This window comes from Ranitomeya imitator, chromosome 8 (assembly GCF_032444005.1).
Source record: "Ranitomeya imitator isolate aRanImi1 chromosome 8, aRanImi1.pri, whole genome shotgun sequence".
Classification (NCBI taxonomy): Eukaryota; Metazoa; Chordata; class Amphibia; order Anura; family Dendrobatidae; genus Ranitomeya; species Ranitomeya imitator.
The window spans coordinates 29691344-29714686 of NC_091289.1; the positions used below are offsets into that span (position 1 = coordinate 29691344).

Consider the following 23343-nt stretch of genomic DNA (forward strand, 5'->3'; position numbering starts at 1 on the left):
TTTGCCCTTTTGGGTATATGGACGTCATAAAAGATAGTCCTCAGCTTCATTCTATGAGCAATAACCGAGAGCGCCTCTGCAAAAGCAGCTCCTGTTCTACATTATGGACTAGTTATTGAAATGGCTACCTTAGGATAGGTCATCAATGTCCAACACACAGCCCCATCCTCTTCCACCGTCGATCAGCCGTTATTGGCGGTGGTGGCCGCTGGCCGGAAATTCTCACTTGCGGAGCTGCTCCGTCTTCTGGTAGTGGCCACAGCAGGGTACTGCACATCTGCCTTCTATTGATTTGAATCAATCAATAGCCCATGGCCATCGCCGACACCGATAACAGTTGATCAGTGGTGGTGCTGGGTGTCGGACACCGGCCGATCAGACATTGATGACTTATCATCAATTATAAGTAGGTCATCAATGAAAAAGTAGTGGGCAACCTCTTTAAGTATTTCACTCCCATTGACCATGAATGCGATATTGTTGTTAATGCTTAACCACAGGAGCCCCGTTGCTCGGATTGGTGGGGGATCCAAAGGTTTGCCCTCTTATGAGCAGCAAAATTGTTTTGGTGGATCAATCCCTTTACCGATATGACTCTGTGAAAGGAAGCAGGGGATTTGGAACTCTAATAATATATATTGCAAGCAATCGGCACAGAATTTTGTGCAGGATTTGGTGCAGAGATACAAGCATGGAGCAGACTCGATACAGATTTTCACAGAATATTTGGAAAGCGTTTATCGGACCGGTAGAGGACATGCAAACTCCATTCATGGGATGCTTTCGTGGACTTCATACCCATCATGATACACAACATACGCTAATATCTTAGCTATACCCAGACAGCTGATCCTTTCATAAAAAATTCCAGAATTTGGGGACTTTTTTGTTCTGCACCTGCTCTTTAGCCGCGGGATGTGTTACATCAGACAGACACGTATGATGATTTTTTGGCATTCGTACCAAGTCTTTTTCTTTTTACAGTTTAAACAAAAAGTGATTCATTTTGCTCAAGACATATCCCCCCAGCTTACTCCTAATCTTTTTTTCATTCTTACAGCCGGTCTATTGAGTTATTTTTACTCCATAATAGAACTGCATAAATCTTCCAAAAACAGCCAAAGTAACAATGTAAGAAATGTGTGAAAAATTGAGCCCTTGAAACATTAAAGCTGCATAAAAAGCTCAGATATAAAATAATGACACACGGATGATCTTTCTTCATTCCAAGTAGGATCTAAAGAGTTTAACAACTTGCAGGGATTCGAGAATCCGTCTTAGAGCGATGTCCACGTTCAGCCCGGATCATTTTCATTTTTAGTATGCGATGCTTTGCCGAGAATCGTAGAGAATCTTACGTGCCGGATAATGAACACAAAGTTCATCCGATTCTTTAATCTTTATGAATTTGTTTAACCGTATAAGCGCCAAAAGTTTATACAATAGAATTTTTCCGGTAGCTGTTCGTGACCCAAAGCGTAATGGCCAGGATGAGTTTTTGCAATTGAACAACCAATTGAGAACCATAGACGAAAATCACGGATAGATGATAATTATTAGAATTACATATAATTGCAGAAATTTTAAAGCAAGGTCATCAATATGGAATCGATGGGGTTCAGATTCTCAGCACAATCACCAATTTGTTATTGATTACCTATTCTAAGGATAGATGTAAAAGCAACTAAAGTAGGCTTTATTCCAGAGCAGAAAAGTTAGGATTTTACAAGATTTGAAGAATAAAATACAATTTTTTAAAGGGGTCTTCTTACTTCCGTGAGCGGAGCCGGTGACATCAGGTCTGCTGATACCCGCCTGCCTTATTCACTAGAAACCCGGCGGGCAGGTGATATCACCTACCCCACTCACCTCTACATGTGGAAGTGATACCACCTTTAAACACAAGTATGAGTTTTTAAGTGTTAAATTGAATGTTAGAGTTACAAAGGAAGCTACAGTCTTCTATTTCTGAATCAAGCACTTTATCCTATGGTCATCAAAGTACTGGAAAAATCTTTTACTCTAAATAAGGCTAACATTCTTCATGGGGATCATGAAGAAGCTCCAATTCCTTTGTTTCCCATATATTTCAGAAATTTTAGTTGCCTGGATCCAATTAATTTCCAGCTCTCATTTTTTCATGTCTTTTCCAAAATTTGCAAAACCGTTGCCGATTGGTGGGAGTCCAGGTCCTGAGTCCCAAACTGCTCGCTCAAAACACCCCTCTGAATTGCATAGCTCCTGCATCATGATCTACACCCAGGATGAATTTGTCAGCTGCCCTTCGCCAGGCTCTCCGCGTTGGGCTGCAATTAGAGATGAGCATACGTGCTGGTATAAGGTGTTATCTGAGCATGCTCGAGTACTAATAGAGTGTCTTCAGCATGCTTGAATACTATGTTCAAGTCGCCGTAGCTGCATGTGTCACGACTGTTCAACAGCTGCACTCGAGCATGTTCGGATAATACCTTATTCGAGCACATTCGCTCATCACTAGCTGCAATCACTTTTCAAGTTGCAGAACTGGTATAAGATTTAAAACCATGAAACATTTTTCTACAATTACACGTTGAACAAAATTTTGGCAACAGAATTCTAGTAAAAAACTATTTGAGTCGGGACCTTTGTCTTTTGGTTTGGAGAACTGGCTCTCACTAAGGAAACCCAAGGGAGTCTTATTTAAAAGCAGTGGTCCATGGTGAAAAAAAACAAAGTGTTAAAAGCAACTCCTCTGTCACGGGTATACCGCGACAGAGAGGAGCCAGAAGACTGCAGCATCTGATTTCTCCTACTCCTGCACTGTTTAGAAACACTTCATCTTCACTTTAAACAGTGCAAATTTATTTTAGCAGTGCAGGGGTTAAACTGCTCAGCCGTGAGCTCTTGGAAGCTTTCCTGCATTAAGGTTCTCAGCTGTTCACCATTGGCCACTCCCCTCACCCATATATTCTGGGCCCTGGCAAGCACTTATTGCCAGAGTTAGAGTCATGCTGCATGGTTAGGAGATGGTGCTTTGTGGTTGGTGTTTGACAAGGCGTTTGGTGGATTTTTCTGTAACTGTTGGTAGGTTTTCAGTGTGTGATAATTTCCTTTCTTCTCCTACTTTGGATTTACCCCATCCTCCACTCCCTGGTGTTTGCCTTGTTTGTGTGAATATATTTGTATGATTGATATTTTCCCTTATAACTGTTTGTATTACCTTGTTAGTCTGGTTGGTGTATTACGGTACATTACTCCCCTCTTCCTTGGATGGGGGAAGGGTACAGACTGAGGGCGGATTCAGGAGTTACGGCAAGGTTTGTGGCTCCGGCGTCTTCACCATCAGAAGTAATCTGGGTAACAGAGCTAGCTAGGGTTCTCTTAATGTTAGGAACAGGGAAGGAGTCACTGATCCTGGGACACCCAACAACAGAATCATGACATCATTTCAACCAAAATAGAAACTAGCCCATGGTTTCTATGTTGCTTTTTTGTGGTCCTGCATCACTACAACATCAGGTATGTGTGACCTCATATTTAGGTCATGTTTACACGTTCGGTATTTGGTCGGTATTTTCCCTCAGTATTTGTAAGCCAGAACCAGGAGAGGAACAATCAGAGAAAAAGTATAATAGAAACTCATGTACCACTTCTGTATTTTTTACCCACCCCTTATTCTGGCTTACAAATACTGATGTGAAATACTGACCAAATACTGAACGTGTAAATGTGGCGTTAGAGGTAAGTGTGGTTAAAAGGACCATTAATACTGGACAATTTAGGCCCATGTGGCCCAACACAAACTTGATGGGGACAAAGCACTTGTTAATATGATCATTCTGTCCCCATACAGTGTGCATAGTGTTGGCAGAAAAATAGTTAGAATTGAGAGTCCTCAGTGGTTGATACCTTTTAATGGCTATTGGCTAACTGAAAAGATGGTGAAAAATTGCAAGCTTTCGACACTACTTAGGTCTCTTCCTGTTTTGCTGGTTCCCTAGCATGCTCCAATGATCGAGTAAAGAATATAAAGAAATTAAAGAGGCCCACGGGTGATATATTCTGATTGCTGGTTGTTCTACTACATACCCACTAACAGTTCATCCAAACCATCTGACTACTTGAATTAAGATTCAGCACTACGACGGTCTCCATCAGTCCCGTAAATATTGAGTGGAGAAGGAGGGTGCCTGTGTCACCACCATCATAGCAGTGGGACCACCAGAAATCATAAATTTATCACCTATCCCCTTTAAGTGTGTCATACTTTCCTGACCTAATGATTTATATCCTAAACACAGTCTCCAGTTGCTGAAAGGTGCTCAACTTTTATCAATGGGGGAACCTTTGATTGACTGCCCATTTAGGTTCTTTTAAAAACTAAGACTAAATTGAATTGTGCTGTATATTATAATACATCACATAAAAATCGCTGGTTTGCAATATGACTTAGGATAAAAGCCAAACCAGAATCTCAATTTGCAGACACAGTGTTTCGGTGTGTTGCCTCTCATCAGTGCAAAGTATGAAGTCTGATTACCTAGCCAAATCAAATGTTATACTTTGTACTGATGAGGGGCAACACCCCGAAACACAGTATCTGCAAATTGAGATTCTGGTTTGGCTTTTATCCTAAGTCATATTGCAAGGCTCGTAAAAGGGTTGATATTGATTTTTAGGATCGCTACTTTCAATAGGTGGCGCTAGAGTTCTTGTACTCTTCCTCTCTAAAGTGACAATTTGCATATTTAATTTCTCAGGGAAGCATTGCATGGCCTATAAGTCTCCTCACTCTGACATGCCAGGCTTGGCTTGTCACTCTCCACAAGGAGAAACGTTACCCCCTTCACCCCAGGCTTACACCAGGATGTAATTTTTGGATGAATATAACCTATTGTCTCCCTTCACAGGCGTATAACTGGAGAAGTTACCAAGTAAACCGACTCAGCGCCTCAGAAATGCAGATGCTTGCCAGTCTGAAGAGGCAGCAGAAAGAGGAGATGGAGGACGAGGGGACTTCTCATGGGCTAAGCCAGTCTCAGATTGACCACTGCAATGTTAGTATGAGCACCAGCAGTGATGATACAACCACCTGGAATTCCTGTTTGCCACCAGTAAGTGACTTTCTCGTCTAAATAATAACATTTTTACCAAGGCAAAATTTATCCATAGTATATAGTTCTCTTCACTTGTATTTTTTTGGATGGTCCATATAAAAAAATAGAGAAATGTTCTTTTCTGGTCCAACCCATAGATGCTGATGCTGCCAGGTAGCATCTATGTTTTTCCACAGTTGGAGAATCTTAAAGGATTACCTAGGATGCAACTAAGCAATGTGGGTTTGTTCTTTTGCCACTGAAAAAAGGGGATATTTTGCAGAAATTTTTTTTCTAAAATATATGTATAGGGAAAATCTTGTCAATCTACCTGACTAGGCGGGGAGAAGGTTGAGCGGGGCTTACTTCGATCAGTTTTGCATGAAATGTGCATTTGATATCTTTGAACATCCTCTCGTCGCACCTTGCCCTTGACTCCTTTCACTATGGTCTTGCTTGGTGTCTCCTAGCTTTCTTACGAGCATCAGGACTAAGAACTTGCAAGCGGTATCACATGTGAAGGGGAAGCCGGCAGAAATGGTTTTGTGGGAGAGAGTAAATGAGAGGGCATGGGAGAAAAATGGCAGCTTTCTCCAAGCCTATGTCATTTAGTAACTCTATGGAAGGACACTGATGTACACAGAAAGCCAAGTCAGATGTCTCCATGTAGTCTCGGAGGGCAAGAGATATTATTATTGATAAAACCAAGAAGACAAACTTCGAAATAGCCAAATATACATAGCATTTACCAATTTCTGCCTCAGTTACATCTCTCGGGGAGGTTAACATTCTCCAATCTCTCTTGTCAATGGTTTGTTTGCCTACACACACTGATTCTGTCCAATCAGCGCAAGAAGTGTTGAAATATTTAGGGACGCAACCTATTGACAAGTAAAATGGTAACACCCAGTTTTCAATTTATTCATACATTTCCAAGAAGAATAACAAGAGGAACCGTTCCAATGAAGAGTTCCAAAAAAATGTTCTAGAATTGTCATTTATAAATGTGTTAAAACAGGAGAAATCTTTGGGATGTCAATTGGTACGACCATTGAAAGGAATCTGAGCTCCTGTCCATGCTTAGTGCACAGATAAGTGCCCGAAAGGACCAGTCCAGGCCACTCACTTTTTGGTGCGGATTACATAAACCTTGCCCCTTTTCTGATTGCAACTTATTTCCAAAAATTCAGGCTAGTCCCCGAAAATTGTAGACTGATACTGTTAGCAGGGGTTGAAGGAGGAGGGTGCACAATTCAGTCTTGCTCCAATCTCGTGGTTAGTGTCAATTTTTCCTTTTGGATGCGCTGTTGTGTTTCTATGAAGAGGAGCTTTATAACAGACCTCGGTGCAGTCATCACTAGGGTTGAGCGACTTTTACTTTTTTAGGGTCGAGTCGTGTTTCGCGAAACCCGACTATCTCAAAAGTCGAGTCGAGTGAAATCGGCCGATTATGGCAAAAAGTCGGGGATCGACCGAGACACGAAACCCAATGCAAAGTCAATGGGAAATCTAACTTTTTTTCTCTCTCTCTCTCTCTCTCTCTCTCTCTCTCTCCTCCGTCCCTGAACAGAAAAGCTCGTGTTACACATTGCAAATCGCTACAGCGCACAAGCGACAAGATGGCGATAGGCGTCCACGCCCCTAAGACCTATGTCATCACTCTGCCCATGCTCCTTCATTGGCTGAAAAAATGGCACCAAATGCGTCATACGAAACGCGACTTTGGCACGAAGATCGCCGACCGCATGGCCGATCCCACACTAGGATCGGGTCGGGTTTCATGAAACCCGACTTTGCCAAAAGTCGGCTACTTTTGAATTTGTCCGATCCGTTTTGCTCAAGCTTAGTCATCACATTTCTTATTTCCCGCATTCAGTTTGGAGCCCCACAAGTTCTCACTTTATTCTTATTTTTTTCCCCCCCGTTATCCTCGATGTGTGTGTGCATGTAACCTCGGCACAGAACAAATGGTTTTCCTAAATCTCCCACCAAAATGCAATTATATATTTTAAGTTAAAATAGAAATGAACAGATTTTACAACGTGACAAAAGATGACAACCACGGCCTCGCGGAGAGCAGTTTACTCAGTATGAATTCCGTTAAGTGCCTCGTATTTTGCTTTGGTGTGTGGGTGTAGGAACTCATTCAACCTCTGTGTTTTTTTTGTATTGTGCAAATTAATTTCTATTTTTGTTTATCGCTAGATCACAAACAAGCACGGCAAAGATTATAACTTTAGCTGTAAAAATCCTCATTGGTCCACATGGTGCTCATTGATTTATTCTAATATGTTATCGTCAATGTTCAGTAGTGACATTTACACCTCTACCTGGCATTTACCATTCCTTATAAAAACGGGTATTGGGTGAGGGTCTGTTGGGTGTTATAACCAAATATTAATTTCTTATAAGCAGGTGATAACAAAGGTCCAAACTTTTGTCCCTTGGCATAGAGGCTCTCTGTCGTTGGTGTCCTTCCCTGACCCAATGTTGGAGTAGAACGCCAAACGATGGGCATCCATGGAAGAATATAATATGAGCCTCTCGTTTTATCACTACATCAAAACCTCATGTTTCTCCAGAAAATCCCTCATTATGTGCTAATCCACCAGTAATTGTCATATAAGAGACAGAAGAAAAACTTAAGACCATCATACACATTAGCTTAACGTCAACCAATACTCGTCGATATCAGCAGGCTCAGCTGACATTCTATTGTGATTGTTACCCCTGACTCTCCCCCGATAGATGATATCTGGGGAGTTAAGGATCTGGCGTATTCAATTCCGGAGTGCTAGTCTATTTGTTTTCTAAGAGATAAGCCGCCGCCGGAGGAATCCGGTATCGGCACATTCATAGAAAACACAGGAGCCCATAGAAAACTGAGCGCTACGGTGGAATCAGGAGAGATACTTGCCAGCTGAACAGTCCGCCTAAACATTGTTCGGCCGACAGTTGGGGAACGTTATTTTTTTCGAAGGGTCTTTTAGCTTCAGATTCCTATTTAATTGCTCTGGTTGCATATATTCTTGTATTAGGTCTTTATGACTACAGTGCTCAAATGTATATATAAAACCGGGTTATGTTTGTTCCCCCAGGACTGATGTGATATGGATTTACTACTATCGAATCCCGCATGTAAAATCCACAGCTTCTTACAGTACCAGCAAATTAGGAAAAGTTTTACAAAATTTCATCCACGCACTACATGAAAAAAATATGTAATGTAAATGTAAACTGCGCTGCTCATTATTAATGCACAGCAAGGCAGTCTATGCTGCAGATCTTCACTTTGGATTTAATGCAAATCTGCTCTAAAAGGTACAGAAAAAAACATAAAAATTAGTGCAGATTAAATCGCAGATTTTCCCAGCGAATTAGTCCCATGTAGACATTAACTTATAGTCTGGATGTAAAGAGGCCTCTACCCCATTGTCCCCATTTTAGCAGTTATAATATTTTGTTCTTTCGGAGCTGGTGTATTTCTCCATTATTACCCTGTGCCATCGACTGTATATTTTTGTTTTACATATGCCATTTTTTGGAAAAAAATTATATCTTTATACTGTTCAAAAAGGGGTTAACTGATGTTGGGCGTTAGACATGTGACACTACAAGGCGCGAAAAGTTATGCCGAGTGACGCGCAAGTGGACAGTGCTTGTTGGGCGTGGGAGTGACCGAGTAAGATGAAACCTGATGGAGTAAGATGGAGGTAGTTTAATTGGCTATGTAATATCTCAGGGGAAGGGCACAGGGAAGTGGAAGCAGAACTGTCCAACATAGAAGTTAAATCTGGAAATCAAGTAGAGATGAGTGAATCTATGTAACTTGAATGTTCATTGAAATTTACGAAATTTGCTGAACACTGCAAATTCAAACAATTTGAGATTCAATCTACTCAAATCTCCAAAAAAATTTACCCCCTGCCATTTTTGCTCATTGCAGAAGATTACATAGGCCAGAGAAAGCTCAGGAGACATCAGGCTTCCCCACAATGCCTTGCAGCTTTCACATAGTATACTACAGCCAATCAAAAGAAACTATCATATCCTGTATGAAAGCCAAGGCACGGAATGCAGCGGATATTTTGTGGAGACAGTGAGAGGACACCACCGCTTAGCCATAGAGATAGGGAGAGAAAGCCATAGAATGATGAATAAACATTTCAGATAGTGTGTAACAGGACAAGAATCATAAACAGCTACCATCCGTTTACCCATTGACTTATATGTTAAGGTTAGTTTGACATTCCTTAGACTGTGTTTGCCTTAAAGAGATTGAAAGGGGTTCAATGTAGTCCTAAGGGACATCAAAGTGTTTTCAGGGAAATTAGAGGTATTACAGCACTTGTGATTCCCGGCTAATTGATTTGCTGCAAATCAAATTTTTCTGAAAAATTCAGGAACGCTGGCAAAACTAGATTTGAAATAATTTGCTCATCTCTAGAATGGAGTGACGTAGGTGGCAAATCCCAAAATAGTGAATTTATTCATAAGATCCTGGGTGCTGTGGTAGTGTCGGTAGCTGACTGGCTCGGTGCATCTGATCAATGAAAAAGTGATGGAGCAATAAGCCCAATACTAGGCAGGAATCGGAAGAGGGCCCATGGGACTGTCTGGCCTGGAAGAGTTGGGCCTGTATAGTCCTTATTGTGCCTGCCTGGAAAAGTTCATGAAGTGAGTGAAGAAGGCCTCATTGGGTACAAAGTTATTCATTATTTTGTATGTCACATTGGTATTTACCATGCCAAATGTGCAAATGTTCATCATATTTATTATGTGTTTTAGGGATAACTTTCTGCACTCCGTCCAGCAAGGGAGCATCGACTTTCTTTAATGGGGGTGTCAACTAAATGCAACTCTGTCCCCAAAGTTTTCAAGCGGTTATTGCCGAAATGCAAAGTTAAACAACGAAACAATTCAGCCCCTGTTATGAAACATAAAAAAAGCATTATACATAAAGAGAACTGTTCAATACACATTCGCGCAAACATAGGCTCAATGATTAGCCATTATCATTATCCATACAAAATGTGCCCCCTGACCGGCTCTCACAGGAGGGCGGCATGTATGGCTACTTTTCTGCGTGTCTGAACATCAATGGGGTCCCAGATGATGACTCCCCACCATCAGACTTTGATCAGCGAGATCTGTACAAATCTATAAGAGAAAACCTCTTTGGATAAGAAATTTGTGCGATGAAAGATGAGTTGTTTATTTCCTTTGAGAAAGCACAAAGCTTTAGCAAAAAGCCAAACCTTTATAGCAAACCCCGAAAAACTGAACGAATGAGGTGACGGACTGGATGCTGCTACACCTTCTTAACTCTTTATTATTCTGGGTACTCTAAAAAAGGCAAAAAAGCTTTATGTTTCTGCCGAATTAGCATATTTCTCATTAAAGGAAATGTATCGTTTTTGCATTTAATGTATTTTTTTTTATTTGGTAATTTTGCTTTTTTTTCATATCACAATCTGTATCTTGCAATTTTCACACTGACCACTGGGGCTATTTTAGGTTCACACTTCCTGTTCTTTCCAGAATACTTTTCAGAAGTCTCGTTATCAGCAGAGGCAGCATTGCAATGACAGCTAACACCTTTATACACATCTGATAATACAGGATTCACCAACCAGAATAGACAATGTCCCAACTCCCCTTCACAATGACACTCGCACACGCTCATTAGATGCTTCCAGACAAAAGACAGGGTCAGAATCAGTCTATTGCTGCTAATGTACAAGTGAATTTCCTGAAAGGACAGGAAGTAGAAGTCTAAAAGAGCCCCGATGGCCAGTGTGAGAATGGCAAGTTTTTCTAATTTTACCAAAAATTGATTAAAAAATACATTTTAACGTAAAAACATAATTTAGGTATGAGCTGATGTTCTGATGACACATTTCCTTTAAATTGCACAGATCAATATTTTTTCACGATGCATGTAAATGATTTCTATTACGGTATATTAGTAATGGAAATCTGACATATGTCGTTTGGTGGAAAGAACGGGTTGGTTATAGTTTTGTAAAAGTTTCAGGCTGTTGTCTCCCTGGAGAAATTTAGGCCAAATTCATTGCAGTTTTTATGCAACATTTAACAGATTAATTTATCGCTTTTACGAGTGTGTTGTTTTATCCCTCTACATATCAAAAATGACTGAACGGGTAATAAAATACCTGCGTAGGCTGAGCAGACAGCGAGCTTTCCACTTCAGCTGGGTATTTTACAAAGACAAAAGTAATGAAGTTCAGAGTCTTTATGAAGTGGTGATGTGATTTTTTTCATGTTTGGCCAACCGCTTTCCAACAGCAGCAAGGTTTCTTTAACCCCTTAGTGACCGAGCCAAATTTTTGAAATCTGACCAGTGTCACTTTATGTGGTAATAACTCTGCAACGCTTCAACAAATCCCAGTGATTTTGAGATTGTTTTTTCGTGACACATTATACTTTATGATAATGGTAAATTTTGTTCAACATTTTTTGTGTTTATTTATAAAAAATATCAAAAATTTTAGAAAAATGTTAAAAAATTAGCAATTTTCTAAATTTGAATGATTATCCCTTTAATCCAGATAGTCATACAACAGCAAACCATTAATAAATAACATTTCCCACATGTCTGCTTTACATCAGCACCATTTGTAAAATGTTATTTTATTTTGTTAGCATTTTAGGAGGTTTAAAAATGTAGCAACAATTTTTCATTTTTTCAAAGAAATTTACAAAATTTATTTTTTTAGGGACTTATCCATGTTTGAAGTGACTTTAGGGGTCCTATATATTGGGAAACCCACAAACGTGATACCATTTTAAAAACAGCACCCCTAAACATATTGAAAACTGCTGTCAGGTAGTTTATTAACCCTTCAGGTGCTTTACAGGAATTAATGCAAAGTGGTATGACAGAAATGAAAATGTGTATTTTTACCACCTAAATGTTGCTAACTTCTAAACAGATTACTACAGCCGTCAGACTCTAAGGCCACTATTTGGTCATGAATTGCCATGGCAAACATCAGGACAACAAAATCATGATCTGAGGGCACCAATTGTGACAAAGAAGAAGCCCCCACACACTGTTAACCATTTATAATGATGTAGGCACTATTGACAGCAGCATCTAAGGGGTTAAACAGATTTAGATGGTGCAAATACTGATCGTGGCTGGTACAGCAAGTTGTCAGCTATAGTGGACAGCCGACAGCTGCTGGATTGTCATCTGTATGGGGAGGCTATTCTCTTATATCTCAGGTCAGTTAAAAGACGTATTGGCGGTCATTAAGGGGTTAAAGGGGGTTTACCCTGTACTATATACTTTTTTACTACAAGCCTTACAACTATCAGGCAGATAGTTTCTAACGATCTACTTGTTGCTCCAGGCTTTGATCTCTCCCTGCAATGACTGATCACAGACCGCTCCTGTTGGCGATTCAGCAGCTACCGCTGAGGTCACATCAACAGAGCAGCGACTTCTCCTCCACTCTGCTCTGTTGACGAGATGTGACTGCTAACATCATGCTGATTGACTGCCTTACTGTGGGGAGCCATCTGTCAATCAGCATGACTGTTATGATGCGGTGGTCTAGGAGCAACATGGAACGAGCTCTGAAGGAAGTGGTAACTGTACTGACAGCAGTCCCGTAGCTCAACACAACACTAGAAGCAGCCGTGGAATGCTCCTAACTCTCCCTAGGCATCTCGTCACAGCCTAAGAGCTAACTACCCCTAAAGACAGAAGCAGGAAAACTATCTTGCCTCAGAGAAAATCCCCAAAGGATAGATTAGCCCCCCACAAATAATGACTGTGAGTGGAGAGGGAAAAGACATACACAGAATGAAACCAGAATGAGCACAGGAGGCCAGTCTAGCTTGATAGATAGGACAGGATGGAATACTGTGTGGTCAGTATAAAACACTACAAAAATCCACGCAGAGTTTACTAAAAATCTCCACACCTGACTAATGGTGTGGAGGGTAAATCTGCTTCCCAGAGCTTCCAGCAAGACAGAATTAATTCATACTGATAAGCTGGACAAACATAGAAAGCACTGAACGGATATATCCACAATCTGTGAACAGAACAGAGCAAGTAAGAACTTAGCTTTGCTGAACTGGTCAGGAAAACAGGGAAATCCAAAGAGATGTGAATCCAACCAGAAACCATTTACAAGTGGCTCTAGCTGAAGGAACAGCCAGACCTAAATAGCCGAGCAGAAGAGAAGATAAGTGGAGGCAGCTAATGACAGCTAACTCCAAGGAGCAGCCATACCACTTGAAACCATCAGAGGGAGCCCAAGAGCAGAAATCACAAAAGTGCCACTTACAACCACCGGAGGGAGCCCAAGAGCGGAATTCACAACAGTACCCCCCCCTTGAGGAGGGGTCACCGAACCCTCACCAGAGCCCCCAGGCCAATCAGGATGAGCCAAATGAAAAGCACGAACAAAATCGGTGGCATGGACATCAGAGGCAACAACCCAAGAATTATCCTCCTGGCCATAACCCCTCCACTTGACAAGATACTGAAGCCTCCGCCTCGAAAAACGAGAATCCAAAATCTTCTCAACCTCATATTCCAACTCTCCCTCAACCAACATCGGGGCAGGAGGGTCAACCGAGGGAACAACGGGCACCACAAATCTCCGCAACAAAGATCTATGGAAAACATTATGAATAGCAAAAGAGGCTGGAAGCGCCAAACGAAAAGACACCGGATTAATAATTTCAGAAATTTTATAAGGACCAATAAACCGAGGCTTAAACTTAGGGGACGAAACCTTCATAGGAACATGACGAGAAGACAACCAAACCAAATCCCCCACACGAAGCCGGGGACCAACACGCCGACGGCGGTTAGCAAAACGTTGAGCCCTTTCCTGAGACAACGTCAAATTGTCCACCACATGAGTCCAAATCTGCTGCAGCCTGTCCACCACAGAATCAACACCAGGACAATCAGAAGGCTCAACCTGCCCAGAAGAAAAGCGAGGATGAAAACCAGAATTACAAAAGAAAGGAGAAACCAAAGTAGCCGAACTAGCCCGATTATTAAGGGCAAACTCGGCCAAAGGCAAGAAAGACACCCAATCATCCTGATCAGCAGACACAAAGCATCTCAAATAGGTCTCCAAGGTCTGATTAGTTCGCTCAGTTTGGCCATTAGTCTGAGGATGAAACGCCAAAGAAAAAGACAAATCAATGCCCATCCTAGCACAAAAGGACCGCCAAAATCTAGAGACAAACTGAGAACCTCTGTCAGACACAATATTCTCCGGAATGCCATGCAAACGAACCACATGCTGAAAAAACAATGGAACCAGATCTGAGGAGGAAGGCAACTTAGGCAAAGGTACCAGATGGACCATTTTAGAGAACCGGTCACAAACAACCCAGATAACAGACATAGTTTTCCAATCCAGCACCGGATTAGGTTCCTGTAACCATGGAAAACCCAGTACAACAACATCATGCAGGTTATGCAACACCAGAAAACGGCAATCTTCCTGATGTGCTGGAGCCATGTACATAGTCATCTGCGTCCAGTACTGAGGTTTATCCTTGGCCAAGGGTGTAGCATCAATACCCCTCAAAGGAATAGGGCTCTGCAAAGGCTGCAAGGAAAAACCACAGCGCCTGGCAAATTCTAAGTCCATTAAGTTCAGGGCAGCGCCTGAATCCACAAATGCCATGACAGAAAAGGACGACAATGAGCAAATCAGGGTCACAGATAAGAGAAATTTAGGCTGTATAGTACTAATGGTAACAGACCTAGCAACTCTCTTAGTACGCTTAGGGCAATCAGAAATAACATGAGCCGAATCACCACAGTAAAAACACAGCCTATTCTGATGTCTGAATTCCTGCCGTTCTGTTCTAGTCAAAATCTTATCACATTGCATAGGTTCAGGACTTTGCTCAGAGGACACTGCCATATGGTGCACAGCTTTGCGCTCGCGCAGACGCCGATCAATCTGAATGGCTAGAGACATAGATTCGCTCAAACCGGCAGGTGTAGGAAAGCCCACCATAACATCTTTAAGGGCTTCAGAAAGACCTTTTCTGAAAATAGCAGCCAGCGCGTCCTCATTCCATTTAGTGAGCACAGACCATTTTCTAAATTTCTGGCAGTATAATTCTGCCGCTTCCTGACCATGACACAAGGCCAACAGAGTTTTTTCTGCATGATCCACAGAATTAGGTTCGTCATACAATAATCCGAGCGCTTGAAAAAATGCGTCTACATTCAATAATGCCAGGTCCCCTGTTTCAAGAGAAAAAAGCCCAGTCTTGAGGGTCACCACGCAGCAAGGATATGATGATTTTTACTTGCTGAATGGGATCACCAGAAGAACGGGGTTTCAAAGCAAAAAACAATTTGCAGTTATTTTTAAAGTTCAAAAACTTGGATCTGTCCCCAAAAAACAAATCAGGAGTAGGAATTCTACGCTCTAAAGCCGGAGTCTGGACAACATAATCTTGGATATTCTGTACTCTTGCAGCAAGTTGATCCACACAAGAAAACAAACCCTGAACATCCATGCCAGAGCATATATCCTAAACCACCCAGATATCAAGAGGAAAAAAAAAGAGACCAACTAGAGCACAAAAAAAAAAATGGTTCAGAACTTTCTTTTCCTTCTTTTGAGCTGCATTTAATTTATTTTTGGCCACTTATACTGTTATGATGCGGTGGTCTAGGAGCAACATGGAACGAGCTCTGAAGGAAGTGGTAACTGTACTGACCGCAGTCCCTAAGCTCAACACAACACTAGAAGCAGCCGTGGAATGCTCCTAACTCTCCCTAGGCATCTCGTCACAGCCTGAGAACTAACTACCCCTAAAGACAGAAGCAAGAAAACTATCTTGCCTCAGAGAAAATCCCCAAAGGATAGATTAGCCCCCCACAAATAATGACTGTGAGTGGAGAGGGAAAAGACATACACAGAATGAAACCAGAATGAGCACAGGAGGCCAGTCTAGCTTGATAGATAGGACAGGATGGAATACTGTGCGGTCAGTATAAAACACTACAAAAATCCACGCAGAGTTTACTAAAAATCTCCACATCTGACTAAAGGTGTGGAGGGTAAATCTGCTTCCCAGAGCTTCCAGCAAGACAGAATTAATTCATACTGATAAGCTGGACAAACATAGAAAGCACTGAACGGATAAGTCCACAATCTGTGAACAGAACAGAGCAAGTAAGAACTTAGCTTTGCTGAACTGGTCAGGAAAACAGGGAAATCCAAAGAGATGTGAATCCAACCAGAAACCATTTACAAGTGGCACTAGCTGAAGGAACAGCCAGACCTAAATAGCCGAGCAGAAGAGACGATAAGTGGAGGCAGCTAATGACAGCTAACTCCAAGGAGCAGCCATACCACTTGAAACCACAAGAGGGAGCCCAAGAGCAGAACTCACAAAAGTGCCACTTACAACCACCGGAGGGAGCCCAAGAGCGGAATTCACAACACATGATGTCACCAGTCACGCCCTGTAAACAGAGCAGCCTTGAAGAAGATGAGCAGGAGTGGTCGCCGACCACTCTGACATGGCAACAGGTAAATAGGAAGGAGTTTGCCTCAATTTGCAACTACGTGCTTGTTAGTTTTTAGACCCACAGTTAAAGAAAATATAATAGTCCTGGATAACCCCTTTAAGATGCCTAGTTTTCCAAAGAGTATATAGAGCAGGTTGCTTCCAAATTAAGCCTCCCAAATAATGAACATGTTACTTCTTTCTAGGACGCAGTCAGACAGCATTATTCCACTACCGAGTGCTCTCTGATGTTTTATCGGGTAGCACTAGGCCCAATGTTATTAATCTTTTTTCTCATGCTGAATCAGCATGAGAAAACCACTGAGTGAATACAATGTTCGGATCACGCACACCCATACAAATCTATGGGTGCGTGTGAAATATTATCTTAGTGCAAGTCCGACATCCGCGGACAGAGGCAGTAGAGAAGACGGAGATAATAAAGAGGATATCTAGAACTTTAGAAAAAAAAGCATGTAGTTGTTAAAAGAGGCAACTACCTGCCTGTTGTACCCAGCGTCGATCATTGCCCGCTCCTGCCAGAGATTCAGCTGCTCCCTGTCAACAGTGCAGCAGTTTTTCTTCTTATTCACAGGGCGGGATTACTGGTGTCATGCTGATTGACAGCCGACTCCCGCTGCCTAATTGGGGAAAGCTGACTGTCAACCAGAATGACGCCAGTATTCCCGCCCTGTCAACAGGAAAAGAAAATGTTGCTTTGTTGACAGGGAGTAGCTCAATCTCTGGCAGGAGCGGTCAATGACCGGCGCTGGGTATAACAGTAAGGCTAAGTAAGAATATACAGTAAGGCTGCAATTTCCGACTGATACAATATTTACTAATGAACTTGTAGAATTTTTCTAAGTCTTAATAACAATGAAGCTACAGATACTAATAGACTGATGGCTCATTACGAGATGAGGCAGGTACCAAGGCACCGAGGCATCATTAGGCAGCAGTGGACAAAAATGGAACACTCGGACTATTTCCTGAGTATGTGCAAGCTTCTTTCAGCACCATATTCATACAAGTGCATTTACATTCAGATTGATAGAACCATTAGAAAGTTACTTTAGGAAGGGCAGTGACAGCGCCGACTATAAATTACAGCTGCTTGTATGACATTAATGTTATATTATGTGGCTAAGAGCTCTTACTCATTGATTTTGTATGCTGTCCTCCTGACCGTCCACTTGGCCCCTGCAATGCATAGTAAATCACTGGTTTAAAGAAGACAGCATAAATACTCTATTTAAAGTGTTTTCATATCCCCTAAAAGTGACCCTAACAAGCTTGTGACATGTCAGCAAAAAACAAGGCGGTACGACATTCCAACTAGTACTCCTCCATAATAGTCACTAATTGGGGTAACAGTTTTCTGATCCCAGGGTTAAAGGATTATTCCCATATTCATAAATGGGATATTATCGGATAACGCTGGTAAATACAAATATTGTTTCAATTTACTGCTTACTAAAATTTTCACTCTTTTTTAAGATATTAATGCTCTTCTTTACGGTTTGTTACCTTGGAGACCGACCGCTGCTGCTAAACTTCAGAACATGCCCAATCCTCTTTTCTATTGAGAATATAGGCACTGTTTTGAAGCTGGCCAGGATCGCTGGGGTGCACATTGTTACCTCCTAATCCCAGCTGGCTTCAACATAGTGCGTACAAGCTACATAGCAGCAGTAGTCGGTCTCCTAGGCAACAAAAGAAAAGTGTTAATATTTCAAGAACAACTTCAAATTTTAATAAGCTGTACATTGCAAAATTGCAAATTTTTACATGCAATATCTCACAACATAAATATATAAAGATTAGATTGTGGCCCTATTCTAACGCATCGGGTATTCTAGAATATGCACGTCCCCGTAGTAGATAGACAATGATGATTCCATAATTCGCAGCAGACTGTGCCCGTCGCTGATTGGTCGAGGCAACCTTTATGACATCATTGTCGCCATGGCAACCATTATGAAATCTACGTTGATACTGTGCCCGTCGCTGATTGGTCGAGGCAAATTCGCGGCAGATTGTGCCCGTCGCTGATTGGTCGAGGCAACCTTTATGACATCATCGTCGCCATGCTGTGCCCGTCGCTGATTGGTCGAGGCCGCCAGAGACGCGGGATTTCCAGGACAGACAGACAGAAAAACCCTTAGACAATTATATATATAGATGGGATTAAGCCTTCAAAATGATCCCCCTCTAACCCTAATAACACTGATCTGGTTTCCCCTGTCTGATTAGAGCAGTAGTTACGCATGCGCACTGTGACTCAATTCAAAGACCATGAGACTTCCCAGAAAAAGTAAGTAACCAACGTGGCCCTCTGGTGTAGGCCTGTACATATTCATCTGTGTTCCCAAAGCAAATTTCCTATGACTAACCATAGTCAAGGAGAACGTGAGGCCACTTACTACTCCCACTCCCACGCTCCGTAATGGCCAATCACACAGTTGCCACGCCTGATAGCATACGGTAGATGCTATTCCTCTACTAGTCGTGAATTCTCTGGCCTCCAATGTCAGCTGTCCATACCGGAACGCCAAATGTAAATTTTGTTCAATATCAAATCAATATTATTTTTCATCTGTTGTGTGGTGCCCCCAGAAAGATGCAGGGCTCGTTGGCCGGTGGCCAAGTTCAGTTCACCTACTGGTCTATTGCTTTCCAAATATCTCCAACTTTCTGAAGTTAGAGCTGTAAACAATAAAAAGCAAGTAGAATGAAGAAAGAGGGAAAATAAGTAAGTTGAAAGGTGTACTGAACTGTTTGGCCAATCCAATGTTGGAAAAAGCACATGTGCTTAGGTTGAGCAGTCATTTTGAGCTGATAGGCTCCCTTTAAAGGAAGAAGGGAGACCAGCTGCCACCAGACACTTCATGCAACTGTGTGTTTCCTAGAAGAACAAATGATTTAAATAGGTCAGGTCTATTAATCCGTCATTATCAGATAATCGGGATACAGTTGAAGAACCAATTCCAGACAAAAGAGAATCCAGATGGAAAAGTATCCAGACAGAAGAAAATGCAGACAGAAGAGGATCCAGACAGAAGAGGATCCAGACAGAAGAGGAACCAGACAGAAGAGAATCCAGACAGAAGAGAATCCAGATAGATAAGTATTCAGACAGATGAGGATCCAGACAGAAGAGGATCCAGACAGAAGAGGATCCAGACGGAAGAGGATCCCGACAGAAGAGGATCCAGACAGAAGAGGATCCAGATGGAAGAGGATCCAGACAGAAGAGAATCCAGATAGATAAGTATCCAGACAGAAGAGGATCCAGACAGAAGAGGATCCAGATAGATAAGAATCCAGACAGAAGAGGATCCAGACAGAAGTGGATCCAGATAGATAAGTATCCAGACAGAAGAGGATCCAAACAGAAGAGAATCCAGACAGAAGAGGATCCAGATGGAAGAGGATCCAGACAGAAGAGAATCCAGATAGATAAGTATCCAGACGGAAGAGGATCCCAACAGAAGAGGATCCACACAGAAGAGAATTCAGACAGAAGAGGATTCAGACAAAAAAGTATCTAGACAAAAAAAGTATTCAGACAGAAGAGGATCAAGACAGAACAGGATCCAGACAGAAGAGGATCTAGACAGAAGAGGAGCCAGACAAAAGAAAATCCATAAAAAACAAGATCAAGACAGAAGAGGATCCAGACAAAAGAGGATCCAGACAGAAGAGGATCCACACAGAAGAGGATTCAGACAGAAGAGGATCCAGACAAAAAAGTATCTAGACAAAAAAAGTATTCAAACAGAAGAGGATCAAGACAGAACAGGATCCAGACAGAAGAGGATCCAGACAAAAGAGGATCCAGACAAAAGACAATCCATAAAGAACAGGATCCAGACAAAAAAGGATCCAGATAGAAGAGGATCCAGACAGAAGAGGATCCAGACGGAAGAGGATCCCGACAGAAGAGGATCCAGACAGAAGAGGATCCAGATGGAAGAGGATCCAGACAGAAGAGAATCCAGATAGATAAGTATCCAGACAGAAGAGGATCCAGACAGAAGAGGATCCAGATAGATAAGAATCCAGACAGAAGAGGATCCAGACAGAAGTGGATCCAGATAGATAAGTATCCAGACAGAAGAGGATCCAAACAGAAGAGAATCCAGACAGAAGAGGATCCAGATGGAAGAGGATCCAGACAGAAGAGAATCCAGATAGATAAGTATCCAGACGGAAGAGGATCCCAACAGAAGAGGATCCACACAGAAGAGAATTCAGACAGAAGAGGATTCAGACAAAAAAGTATCTAGACAAAAAAAGTATTCAGACAGAAGAGGATCAAGACAGAACAGGATCCAGACAGAAGAGGATCTAGACAGAAGAGGAGCCAGACAAAAGAAAATCCATAAAAAACAAGATCAAGACAGAAGAGGATCCAGACAGAAGAGGATCCACACAGAAGAGGATTCAGACAGAAGAAGATCCAGACAAAAAAGTATCTAGACAAAAAAAGTATTCAAACAGAAGAGGATCAAGACAGAACAGGATCCACACAGAAGAGGATCCAGACAAAAGAGGATCCAGACAAAAGACAATCCATAAAGAACAGGATCCAGACAAAAAAGGATCCAGATAGAAGAGGATCCAGATAGAAGTGGATTCAGACAGTAGAGGATCCAGAAAGATTTTTTTTTCTTGTAAAATAAGAAGGCAATTAGAGCAGGTTGCAACAAGATAGATATCTTGCTTTAAAGGGATTGTTTTCCAAATGTAAAAAAAAACAAAAAAACAACAACACTTCATTGGGATAGAAAACATGGAGTGAACAGGCTCTTAGATTGTGGACTCATCCCAATAACATAACTAGTGATGAGGGAATATACTTGTTACTCGAGATTTCCCGAGCACTCGGGGGTCCTCCGAGTATTTTTTAGTGCTCAGAGATTTAGTTTTTCGTGCCGCAGCTGAATGATTTACATCTGTTAGCCAGCCTGAGTACATGTGGGGGTTGCCTGGTTGCTAGGGAATCTCCACATGTACTTATGCTGGCTAACAGATGTAAATCATTCAGCTGTGGCACGAAAAACTAATAAAAAATACTCGGAGGACCCCCGAGCGTGCTCGAGAAATCTCGAGTAACGAGTATATTAGCTCATCACTAGACATAACCCTATATTGTGTATCCTAAGCTGTAGACTAACTGCACACGTGTTCTGATAATAGGTGATGGCAGACAATGTGATTATGTCTACACGTGAGTCCTAACCACAGACTTCCCGAGAAGAATCAGAGATGTGAATACGGGGAGTATTGATTTTTCAATGTTTTGTCGTGGGATCCCATGCTGCCTCCCGCTCAGCTCATCATGGCTTTTGTGTGCCTAGCAGCTATGCTGAAATGCTCCTCTCTGGCTCTGCTTATGGCTTATAGTCAGTGACAGCATATTACATATATGTCATCCACCTATAACATATTAATTCAGACACTTTATAATATTCACTATAGATATTATATCGTTAACGCTGTTCTATTTATTTTATTCTCTCTCTGCAGAAAAGATCATTAATTTGTGCATTATTACGAATAATATTAGTCTGTATCTGTATAGGAATCGATAACATTGCTCATCCTGAGCTACCTTGTTCAGGTGTATGAAGTGAGAACTTCAGACTGACTATGATAAACCGCCAAAGCAATACAATAAAAAAAGCTGAAGTTGTAATTTCATGAAGTCATGGCAGATTGTTCACATCATGTTTTGGCCACATGTTAATGACTTCATTGAGGGTTGAGTCTGAGCTGACCCAAGTGTGATGTGAACAGTCCCTAAGTTACACCATCACTTTTTTACTCGTGGGGGTCCAAACAGTTTTGACAATGAATAGGTCACATTTCTTACTCACGGGGACCCCCTGTGCAGGAGAACTGCGACACAGCTCTTTGGAATCAAATATGGCGGCTGCAGTTTCCTTCCTCCTTAGGCGAAGTAAGGGTCAAATCTCCACCAATCATAAAGTGAAAAACCGCTCTCAGCAACCAATCACAGCTCAGCTTCATCTTATAAAAGCATGAAAGATTTAAACGGTGCAGTGTTCTATCGCTATGGGCAACCACCACAGTTTTTGTTGCACAGTATTCATCAGGCTACTCTTTAGTATGAAGCTGTGGACAACTTTTAAGGGGTGGTCTAATAAAACCACCCCTTATTAAGGCATGTGGATGTCAGTAAGGAGAGTCTCATGTCATTCATAAGTATGCCATTTTTTTAAATGGTGTGATTCTCCTGATTCCGGCGCTGTTTTTCTTTTGTTCCTGCGCCTCTCCATTCCTAAGATAGAGCCCTTTATTCTCTGCTTATAAATCCATTTTTTAAGTCAACTGGGAGAGGTCATCAAGAATACGCCCACAGAGAATAGTTGAGGACCACACCCACTTGGCTAAAAATATGCAGGGAAGAAGGGAGCCATATCTCAGGAATAGAGAGGCTCAGGAACAAAAGAAAAATATCGCCGGATTCAGGGGAACAGCGGCATTTACATCAGATAAACAGAATACACATTTATGGCAAGTGATGGGTCCTATATAATGAGACAAAGCTGAGATCCACAAAGTAATAGCACCACCCGTCCGTGTACATATTGGACATTTATTTGTACACGGACGGGTGGTGCTATTAATGCTACATTTCCCCACCATTGGGCGCTGCAGGGGCAAATGTTTGGCAACTCGATAGTCGAGGATTTCAGGCACC

The 23343-nt window shown here is 41.8% G+C and overlaps 1 protein-coding gene across 1 annotated transcript in view; it reads left to right on the forward strand.

The window, feature by feature from the left end:
* The window catches only part of CFAP20DC (CFAP20 domain containing), a 396453-nt gene that overhangs the window by 287150 nt on the left and 85960 nt on the right, over positions 1-23343 (forward strand). The window contains exon 15 of the mRNA XM_069736631.1: positions 4890-5093. Coding sequence (XP_069592732.1) covers positions 4890-5093 — 204 coding nt within the window. The remainder of the gene's footprint in view (positions 1-4889; positions 5094-23343) is intronic.